General features: G+C 39.3%; 1 protein-coding gene across 50 annotated transcripts in view; it reads right to left on the bottom strand.

Moving 5' to 3' along the window:
• Window positions 1-1,448: 1,448 nt before the first annotated feature.
• The window catches only part of ANK2 (ankyrin 2), a 670,685-nt gene continuing 660,748 nt past the window's right edge, over window positions 1,449-11,385 (bottom strand). For 28 of the 50 annotated variants that reach the window (XM_078445806.2, XM_060654351.3, XM_078445805.2 and 25 more), the window contains 6 exons: window positions 10,568-10,660; window positions 9,976-10,059; window positions 9,708-9,872; window positions 8,265-8,447; window positions 6,698-6,789; window positions 1,449-3,708 (listed from right to left, as the gene is read on the bottom strand). In XM_078445806.2, coding sequence (XP_078301932.2) covers window positions 3,525-3,708; window positions 6,698-6,789; window positions 8,265-8,447; window positions 9,708-9,872; window positions 9,976-10,059; window positions 10,568-10,660 — 801 coding nt within the window. In that variant the 3' untranslated portion in view covers window positions 1,449-3,524. The remainder of the gene's footprint in view (window positions 3,709-6,697; window positions 6,790-8,264; window positions 8,448-9,707; window positions 9,873-9,975; window positions 10,060-10,567; window positions 10,661-11,385) is intronic. The other 22 variants (XM_078445808.2, XM_078445813.2, XM_078445810.2 and 19 more) reach the window with 7 other exon arrangements.

Here is an 11,385-nt window from a genome sequence, read left to right as displayed (position 1 = left end):
ACCCAGACCAGACCCTCCATGCTGAAATAAATTGAATTCCATCACTAGCCACCTAAGTTCAAATGCTGTTCGTGCCCGTTTCAATGTGTGTATATGTAGTTGTCTCTTCTTCGTAACTAATTCAAGTCATTTATGAAATGTGCATAATCTCTCAGTCGGGAGGTGGGGGGGTGGGGTTCACCCTACCTTACATTTTAAATATGTTTCTGTAAAAGGACATATGAACCACTGTTCATTGTTTTAATGGAGTTTGTACACCAATTAATGAAACGTGAGAAGACATTGAAGATTCATTCCCTGATGCTTTAATCTCCTTAATCAAACTCAAGGCACTGGAAGCCATGAGTTCCTGTCAGTAGAAAACACAGCCCATGAGAAAAATGAGAGGAAGAGGATGGTCACACAGACAATCCTACTTTGGGAATTTTTTTTAACCTTGACTCTATTTTTATTATTTTTTAATTTCAAGCATACTTGGTATTTTAATTTCGGGAGATCTTGTAAATCAACTAGGCATATGAGCCAGATCCAGTGAGCTTTACAGCTTATACTAGTTAAAACTTCAGTAAAACCTACTCGATTTCCTAACCATGTCTTTTTGTACCTTTTTTACAGTAAAAAAATAGTCTAGCGGCACTAAAGAGATTTTTCAAAAAACAAAAACAAAAAACTCTCCAAATACAACTGATTTCAGTCTTGTATGTTTCTGCCCTTTTGCTGTTTATATTGGTGTATCCATTTAGTGTTTAATTCTCAGGCTAGGAGATAAATAACACCCCCACGCATCCCAGCAAAATGCTGTTCCCAAAAAAGGGTGTTTCCAGAGCACCCCGCTGCCTTGTAGGAGAAAACTAAAATGGAAGAGTCATGCCCAGTGGGCCTCACTGCCCTACCAATCCCCGGTTACACTCCCCTCATTTTCCCCAAGCCCCCAAATTCCTATTTAGTAATGATCCCAAAACTAAATATAAATCTTTTTCTTTTTTTAAAAAAAATTTTTTTTAACGTTTATTTATTTTTGAGACAGAGACAGAGCACGAACGGGGGAGGGGCAGAGAGAGAGAGGGAGACACAGAATCGGAAGCAGGCTCCAGGCTCTGAGCCATCAGCCCAGAGCACGACGCGGGTCTCGAACTCACAGACAGCGAGATCGTGACCTGAGCTGAAGCCGGCCGCTTAACCGACTGAGCCACCCAGGCGCCCCTGTTTTTCTCCTTTTGCATAACAAACACAATACAAATTTCTTTGAGAGCAAGGACAAAATCTTTCTGCTCATCTCCGTGCTTAACACAGTGTTGGGCATGTAGCATCTTCAGCTACTAAATAAAAACTACAAGGAAAAGGGCAATTTGTGTCTTTTTTGGCTTTAAATGTATCGCATCTCTTTAATAATGTCTTAGCTCCTGAAATCACAGATTAAGTGATAAAGAAGAATAAATCACTGTTGCCACATTTAACACTTGTACATTTTATTTAATTAAATCAGCCATTGTACACATTTGCAGCTATGTATTGTTAGTGTTGTATTTTTTTTTTCCATTAACTAATACATGCCCTCATAGATATATTCAATTAGTGTTATCACCATGGGAACAAGATGCTGATTCATCAACTGAAAATTCACTTCTTCTCACAGTATTCAAGTTTTTTGATTACACAGCAAAAATCAAAACCAAAAAAAGGTGAATAACCATTATGTTGTTACACAGACATCATCTGCACTGCAAATAACACAACAGAAATGCTTTTCTTGAGCTCCAGTGAAGGTTCTGACAAGAAGGCCATGGTGTGTCTCAAAAAGTTTCACCATCAGCCTCTCTCATTTTGGCTGCCAAAAAAGCTTTATTTCCTATCCAACTGCCAAAAAGTGCTAGCATTTGAGGCTTAAGAGATTTGGCTTATGGGAAATCTCCCTCCCAGGAAATTTGCGCCCTTGGCAACACTACTTGAAATGATGAAGTGCCATTGTTTGTCACTTTTGTTTTTGACATTCGGAGCAATGAGTCATTTTTGCACAACAGGAAAAGACCAGATAGAATTGGAAAATGTTCAATCCCTGGAGGATAGACTCTTTTTTTTTTTTAATTTCATCTTCATCGAATATACTTTTCTTTAACAAATAACTGATTCAAAATGTATACTGTTTATATGAATATATTTGTGAATATATATATATGTTAAAATGCTACACAGCTTCAACCACTAGAGGAATAAGGAATTAGGACATGGAAATCACTCAGATGATTAAAGTTCCTTCTTTGAAACAAACAAAAAAGTGCACAAATGCACTTAAGAGTTTCCAAGGGAGTTTGGATTTCAAATAAATAAATCAAAAATTTTAACCAAAACCCAATTTGTAAGGATTTCTCAACCTTGTCTGCAAGCTAAAAAACAGACCTAGCTGAAAAGTGAAAAGTGCTTGCTCAGGGTCAGAAGAATGAAAACCATCAGTGTGATTAGAAGAGAAGTTTTGACTGTGGTTTTGATTTTTAAATGCTACATGCAGGTATTAGAGAAGATATAAACCCGGAGGGGGGGGAAAAAACACTCCAGCATGGTGAAGGAGTTTAACCTTTTGCGTAGTGGGTAAATCTTGTTTCCAATGAATTATCTACAGTGCAGTGGCCAGAAGAAAGTACCACCAATAAGACAGCGTGGTTTGCTAAAGCAGCAATGAAAACTGGAAAAGTACAGTAGTTATAGCTTTTAAAATACCCTGCCAATGTGTCCAAAATCCAAAAGACCTGAAGATGCTAGAACGCCACAGGATGTAGCTGCTAGCAGCTGAATACCTCATTGTTTCACTCCTTTTGCCTTCTGCTCCCCTTCTCCCCTCCCTCAGAGTGGCTGTTGGAGAATCATAAATCAAGGCTGGCCAGCACCAGCAATAAGTGCTTAGTTAGGATAGTCCCTTGAGGTCATTAACCCATCTTTAACTAGGAGCAATGGCTACTCTGGAAGGTCTAAGGACATGGTAGGTCTGAAGTGCTTCTTTTGCAGTAGAACTGTATTATCATTCGATTGTGTTAGCAATATCTTAATTAACCATTGTTCAGCAATTTCTAGAGGCCTTTTATTTCCATGATGCCCAGTGTAGTTATGATAGGCAGTGGTTTTAATTTTAATATGTTGTTCATCTGAGCATTTTAGCTATATACATTGTACAAGGATATCCCTTGGAAGGATTCCTATACATCAACACTTGAAGAGGTCTGTAGGTGAAGTTCTTCTGATCGATGGATTTTCATGGAGCTTGTGCAGAAGCAAAGAACGACGGAGGTGGCCAGTTTCCAGTTTAGCACAGACACAACAAAGTAGTGGATACAGCATCCAGACTGAAGGATGCTATCTTTGGTCACAAATTAGCTTACAGTTAAAGAGGATGGGGAAAAACTAAAACAAAATGCAGTGTTTTTGCTAAAAGTGGAAGTGTCAGGGTATCCCATTAGGTCGCTCTGCTAGTGAAACGGGAAGTTGCATATCGAGTGGATGTGTGGTTTCTGGTGTGAGGACAGGGCAGCCCCTCATTTGGCCTCTTGCTTCGAGTCCTCCTTGCAGAAATGCCGAAGGAGTTGCTGGAGGTCGCGCTGGAGGTCATCTTGGTCTAGTGCTTCTGGTACATCCTCCAGGTGCTCCAAGTAAATGTGTTTTCCATGCTGGTCCTTCACCACAGCCCTCTTCTGTGTACTGGCTTTACTCATTGTCGTCCTGGAGGAAAGCAGACAAGAGAGAATTATACTTTCTTCACTACAAGGCAGCCACCACCTTTGGGGTGGGAGTGATCACTGTGACAGGAAAATACTTCACTGTGCTACCTCTGGATACTTCTAGACTGAGCTATTAGTTTAACATCTGCAGCCTTCCTTCCACCTCTCTCTTTTAAACATGGCCTCTCCCATGTGACGTAAGTCATGAAATGTTTTAAAGTATTTTGGAACAAAGAATATTTTTTAAAACTTTCAGAACTATTTCAAAGAAATAAAACCATGCTTTCATAAGATTCTCTCCAAAAGCAACCATACAATCATTCATGTTTGTTTAAGGTGCACTGATTTGAAAGCGCTTGGCACATCCCAAAACAGGGATTCCATATGTACTTTTTGACAGGCTAGGAAATATAGTTTTTGATTTTCTGAAAACACCTCAGCTGTCAGCTTAATCCTTAGAGTCGCATCCTGTTCTGGGAAATGTTCTAGGAAAACTTTTCCACGAGACCTAGATCTTTAAAAACGGGAATCTTATTCTATCAACATAGAGGAAGGTGAATACCAACGAGAGATGAGGACTGCCCCAGCCTTGAAACTTCATCTGGAGACGGTAGGGAAGAGAGAGGAGAGAGAGAAAACACTGAGACACAGATCCTTCCTCCATCTGCTCAGATTTCCAGGACTTTGCCCATTTTTGGTCTTCTATGCCACTGACTAGTGCTTTCTTGGCTCCCTCCTAATGATTACTTGACAAAAGGGGCTATGATGTACTGTGGTATTTAGTACTATTTTCCTGTATCCCTACTTGAAAATTATTAAACTGTAATTTGTTCATTCTCTGTCCTTCCATCTACTTCTCAATAGAATTATTCATTCTGTAAATATGTGGTGAACATTTTTATGTGCCAGGCACTATGATTGTAATAAATAAGGAAAACAAATTGCAGAGATTTTAAGCGATGTTCCAAATACAAAGTAACACAGTTAGTATGAAGTGAGGCCAAGACTCAAGGATTCCAGAGCCTGAATCCGTAACCACGATGCCATGCATCTTCACTTAAAACCACAGAAGAGCAGTTTTCTTAGCTTTACCCCAGCATTTTTCTTAATGGATTCCTAGTGTTCACAAGCTAGAGGTTCTGCACTGTCATGCCTTTAAGATCATCCTGAGTTTTCATTATTCTACCTTCTCATACTGCTATGCATTTAAGATACTCCTGATTTAAAAAAAAAAAAAAAAAAAAAGACTTATTTTAGCCAAAATACTTTCAGGTTTTCTTTTGGGCATCTTTGTCTCCTTCTTCCTTCTTCTCATGTTTTCTTATTCTCTCCTTCCTTTGACACCACATGAATTATTTTGTATCTGAAAGCAAACTTAAATTTGTTCCTCTTGATAAAAAAGGTCCAATTTTGTTCCAGTGGTTGAAATGAGATTGTGTTTTTCTCACGATTCAGCACCCATAATATTTTTCTTCTCCGAAAAGGCAAATATCTGATTATTTCTGCCAGGAGCTAATAGCAGCCTTCGTGGCACTGGTGTGGCTGTGTTGGGGGGTGGGGGGGGAGGGGGGAGAGGCGGTGAATAAGCTTCTATCACAGGACAATCCCTGATATTTTGTGCAGATATCATAGATGAATGTGCTTATGAGCATGTGTATGCATGTAACTCAAGCAGTGGAATGAATTTACTTATGTGTATTCAGGGGAGCAGTGGGGATGATAAAATATCTTCGCAACATACAAGATAAAGCGGTGTACTGACAAATACAGTTCCGGAACTAAACAGCTGTGCAACTTAATTGAGTTGCTCCATATCCCTGGCTTCAAATTCACCAGCAGTAATTAAGAAGTTTGGATTAGATGGTCTCTAAATCTATCCCAATGTAAAGATCTCATGATGTTAGGGTGTACCTGGTTTGTGTGGCTTTGTCTGCATAACTGAATAAAAGACGTAAAAATTCAGCGTATAAAAAGTACTTTATCCTTAATTCACGGGGCATTTTTAAAGTTCCCTGAGCAACTACACTCTTTTAAATTCTTAGCTGCTGCTGTTTTTCACATGTGATTGGAGGGCGGAATTGTGACAGAACCTTTAATTCGCTGTTCTAATTATTATGTTCTGCAGGCTGAAAATAGCTCTGTAGAGTACTATAAATGACAATCTTTTTCTTCTTTACAATGAAGCGAAAAGAACAATAGTAACTTGAATTTCCATTGTGTCTTTTCACTGAGAAGCTGAGGACACTTTTTTAGCATGGTGCTGCTAAAGGACCAAAGAGAGAGGGGACTAGAGAGAAAGGCCAGGAGACAAGGCAATGTTGCTGACAATCACGCATCAAGTAGGTGATAGGGACGACAGAGCGTCACAGCTTGTCTCTTTCCTCAGGCACAAAAATGAGCCACTTACTTCTTGTGTGGCCCTTTCTTAACTTGTTAAAATCCCTGGTTTCAGCATTTACAATCAGGTTTGTGGGTATCCAACTCATGCTCATGTTATTTGCCACTCGCATGCAAGATCATGAAACAACTTAAAGATTTTGGAAGCAGCTTAAAAACAAAAACAAAACCCCAAAGCATGTGCCACTCGGCATTATGATTCGGTACGACTGAGCTGAAGGTAGCTGGTCACAAGATTAATCCGTGAGCAGCTGATTGGTTTCCTTTCCAAATGTGCTCCAAATCTGTCAACACAATGGAATATTCTAGCCAGTTGGCCTTAACGAAACTGATGACTTGTTAAAACCCAGGGAGTGGTTGTGTGAACAGGTGTCTCAGTTCCCCTCAAGCCTTGGTATCATTTTCAAAGCGTCAAGAGGACACTACAGGTTTGACACACTGACAGATCTACCGCTTGGCAAAGCAGACAACGTAGACAGACTTGGTAATTCCCAAGGGACGTTAGGGCAGAGGTAGGGGCTCTGTTTTTCTTACAACTGGAAAAAAAAGTCAAGGTGTTAGTAGGCAGAGCATAACCCCATGCTAACCCAAACCTTTTAATTACTGATCCATCCTCTTTCAGAATCTCATTCTCTACTAAACTGGGTAAGTGCACTTTCATGTGGCTACCTGTATAGCTCAAAGCCTGAAGAAAAAAGAAAATAAGACAAAACCCACCATGAGCCATGGACTTAAAAAAAAATCTATTACTTTGCTTAATTGATACCATAAAAAGATATGCTTGAAAGCAGAAATAAAAACAATCCTAGGAACAAATGTAAATACTGAGTTTTATTTACATCTCTCCCATTTGTGAGGGAGATGTATTGTATTACTTATAAATGTTGGTAAATAGCATCTGTACCGATTGACTTTTAATTTCCTCCACACCTCATCCCCCCTCTTTCTCCGGTGGAGACTCTAATGATGAATATAATGATCAGAGGCAAAAACAAGCAGCAAATGAATAAAGCCCAAAGCGTACAACTCACATAATTCACCTTTTGATTATACAAGGTCAAAATACTGTCCTTAAAAGTATTTAAATAAGGTATGCTTTTCATATCCCAATGCATTCCCATATATAATCTCAGTGCACATTGTGGGTGTAGAAGAGAATGCACATATAACATTTAACTTCAAAATGTCTCAATAGCAAAAAAATGTTTTGTAGATGTTTGCATATGCCCTACAATCCCTTAGTGAAAACCCCTGGGGCCAGATGTATCTCAGAATTCAGAATATTTTCCCTTTTGGATTTTAGAAAGGTAGTATGATATATATGCTGTATATTTGAATACCTCTGATGGGGCAGGGACAGCATCTACTAATCAAACGCATAAATATATCCACAGCAAAACATATGAATATTCAGTCTAGGTAGGACCAAAAGACTCTCCATGTCATTATAACTCCATATCAGCTCACATTGTTTTACTGCCAAGTTAGCTTGCTATTAACCTACAAAATTTGTATTGGTTTTCAGAATTTTGGGATTTTTTTAATCCTAGTGTGGATCTGTCCCTATGGACCCATTTCCTAATTACTGAAAATCAGAACTTAAATAATTATAAATGCTTGTTTTATATCTAGGTTTAAAATAAATCAGAGTTTTCATTAATGCCTATCTTTGGAAATATTTGAGAGCATTAGCTACTAGAGATAATTCACAATCAATCTTTCTTTCTTTCTTTCTTTCTTTCTTTCTTTCTTTCTTTCCTTCCTTCCTTCCTTCCTTCCTTTCTTTCTCTCTCTCTTTCTCTCTCTCTCTCTCTCTCACTAATTAAAGAATTAAAGTCACTTCTGGAGCATCTAAGCAAGATGTACAATTGTGACCTAACTCCGGAGATTCTGATTCAGTTGAAGCGAATCCTGGTCATCTAGACTTTTAAAAGCATTTAAGATGACACAGAACTTGTCGCTTTGTGGATACCACAAGTTGAGAAAACGTTACCTCACTGTACAAGTTATTCAAACAGCAACTCTACTCTCTTGAATTATTCTGCACCCTTCCATGAATACATATATGGAATGACATAATGGTAAATCCTTTTATTTTTAAACACAAAGCAAGCACAAAACACACAACACAAAAACATAAAAGTGATAATGCTTCTATACCTCTTCAAAGTCATCTTTGGCTGAAGGAAGATCAGTGGCTAAACTAGAATCACCCAGATGTTTCTCCATCCTTTCTCCATGTACCATAGTTGTTTTAACAACTTTGCTGACTCTACGGCCTTCCACTGGTTCAGCCTGAAATTGTGAGGTACTGGACAAAATGCTGGGCTCAGACAAAGTTACCTAATGAATGAAGGACACATGATAACACAGTTTCTGACTGCCAAAATGTAACAGTGATGGATTTTTCTATGTAAAAACAAACAAACAAACAAACAAAACCCCAAAACCTTAAAATGGTATACATAGGCCTTCTGGAAAATAGTATTTTGGAAAAGAGAAGCAGGTACTAAAAGAAAGAAAAAAGCCTATAATCAACTGGTAATGCCTATATAATGACTCTATACACACAGCACCAAACCCACCACTCATTAATCAGCTGAACGAAAATCTGTCCGGAAGTATTATGAATAAGAAACCGATTCCTCAGCGACATGACAACCTGAGCATGAACTCTCTTCTCCCCCATGTTTAAATGGTTTTGATTTTATGAAGATAAAATTAAACCCCAAAAGAGGAACTCTCAAAGATATGAAAAATTGAAAAAGTAGATTTCTAGAGAAACTGTGGGTGCGATAATAAACTTCTGAGGATGTGAATGAATGCAAAACAGTGAGTGTGTCACCAATGATATGTCAAAGGGAGTAAACGTTCCTCAGAGAGGGAAGTAGAACAGAAAGAAGTAAAACTATAAATCAAGGAGTTTCTGGATCCTGGCTTTAGTGACTGAAATGCAGAAGTTTAAATATCAAATATTTATCTCCAGTGCCCTACAGAAGACTGCTATGCTGCCCGGGCACAAGCATTACAACACAATTTTACAAGGTCTTTTCATGACATACAGCTCGCCAGCAAATGGAATTCTGGTCTTTTAAAATTTCAGTTTTGGATTTCTGTTTTATGTACTCAGCCATGAATTAAACAGAAAATAGAAATAAGAAGGACCAGGGGCACCTGGGTGGCTCAGTTGGTTGAGCGTCCGACCCTTGATTTCAGCTCAAGTCCTGATCTCAGGGTTGTGAGATCAAGCCCTGCATCCGGCTCTGTGCTGACAGTGCAGTGCCTGCTTGGGATTCTCTCTCCACCCCCCCCCCCCCGCCCCTGCTCACTCACTCTCTCTCTCTCTCAAAATAAATAAATGAACTTAAAAAAATGAATAAATAAGAAGGACCAAACAGAGACAATGAGTATAATGGCTACAAATGTCCTTGAACGTTAGTTTAAAATTCCACAAAATCATGAAGAAACATGTGAATATGCAACTGAAAGCAGAGTGCCATATAAGCGGGAGCAGTGGGGCCAGTATGGACAATCGTGTCCATCTCTTCTGACTCTGTTTTAGACCTCTCCATAAAATCAGGTTGGAGAATCAGATGATCTTACCTCTGACTGTTCAGTGTCACTCTTTAATACAATGCGCTTCATGACTTTGGAATAGCCATCTCCTTCCTCAATGCTGATGGGTCCCTGTGCCATTCCCTGCATTGTAACCTCTTCTTTCTCTGTGCCATCAGAGGCTACGTACCGCCTAATGATTTTCCTAGTGACCTGAAAGATATTTTATTCATGTATCTTGTGTTTGAGTGACAGTACCGGGGTACCGATAAGTTTTAAACAGGAGGCTTTGAGATCAACCATGTTAGGACAATACCTTCTTTACCACAGTGTGTCCATGCTCATCAATGTATTCTTCTTCTGTGACTGTTTCTGGGGGTATGTCAGGCATATCATCTCCCTAAACAGTTGAGAGAAAACGGTCACTTCAGTGTCGGGCATCAATTCTGAGAAACTACTCCCAAGTGCTTATAATGTTAGAAAATGAAGGGAGCTACTGAGAAGCACTGCTGAGATGCCAAATCCTGTCGAGTAGTGTGTTTTAAAGAAAAAAAAAAAAAGGTGGGAAGTAACATGCTTAGGAGAATTGGACCAAAGTTAGGCGTAAAACAAACACACCAACAAAAACAGACAAGCAAGGTGAGGTGGGTGGAACTGAAGAAGCGGTCTCTCTCTTGCTGTTCGCTCTCTTGGAAGTGGGCTGCCAATGTCATCACCACTGCAGGTTTTTTTTTTTTTGTTTTTTTACGAACAAAACTTAGGAGAGTTAAGTGAAGGGGTCTGCTTTTGAATGGCCATGCACTACCTAAAGAGCATGCCAAGCCCTCGTGGCTTCATGGCTAGCATCACTCTCTGAGGGTTACGGGGACAGAAGTGTCCCGGACGTGCAGGAACGTAACAGCTGGTACCTGAATAATCACTCGTCGGCGGACAACCCTGGTAGTTACCATCGCCTCCTCATCTGAGCTGGCCTCCAGCTCACCTAATTCCTCTGTTAGCTCCTGGTGGAAGCATGGAAGCATCGTTTTGTTTAACACGCTAAGGAATGTCTTCACTACCGGTTTCTGCTTTAGTTCACACGGTTTTCTGAAAGTTTTATTCATGGAGGCTTTGCTAGAAAAGCCAGCACAGCAAACAAGTGTGTGTCTGTCTCACACTTTGGTAAGAATACTTTTTTGTTCAATGAATGAAAACAATTCTGGAATTCTGAAAGCTGAGTGCCCATCTGTCAGAATCTATCAAAAGAAACGAGCAACTTGTCCACATTACTTCTTGGACTTAAACTCCTGATAAATAACCAAATGTAAACACAAAACTTAAGCAACACACACACACACACACACACACACACACACAACACTTGTAAGCCATCAATACTCAACACTCAGGCTTAGGCTTAAAATGATTAACCCACAGGTATAGAAATAACTTATGCTTGTAGCAGAACTTTCTGCAAAAAGTCAAAATTTCCTGCAGCTCTTATCTAGCCAGTTGAGCATCTCCCTGGCAACAAACAAGGCAGGCTATGAATAATATTAGACTCATTTTGCAGAGAAGTTAAGATGCACAGGCCAGTCTGATTTTATGGCTCTGGCCCAGAGTCAAAGATGGAGCTAAGAACACAATTTTAGATTAGAACATATCTCAGGAGCGTTCTATTGAATTACTCTTTCCTAACAGGATACTACTTTTTTTTTTTTTTTAAAGAAAACTAAATGATATTTTT

This window comes from Panthera onca, chromosome B1, assembly GCF_046562875.1.
Source record: "Panthera onca isolate mPanOnc1 chromosome B1, mPanOnc1 haplotype 2, whole genome shotgun sequence".
In the NCBI taxonomy this organism is placed as follows: Eukaryota; Metazoa; Chordata; class Mammalia; order Carnivora; family Felidae; genus Panthera; species Panthera onca.
The sequence above is the reverse complement of the archived record's forward strand: the minus strand, read 5'-3'. Positions and strand labels throughout refer to the sequence as shown.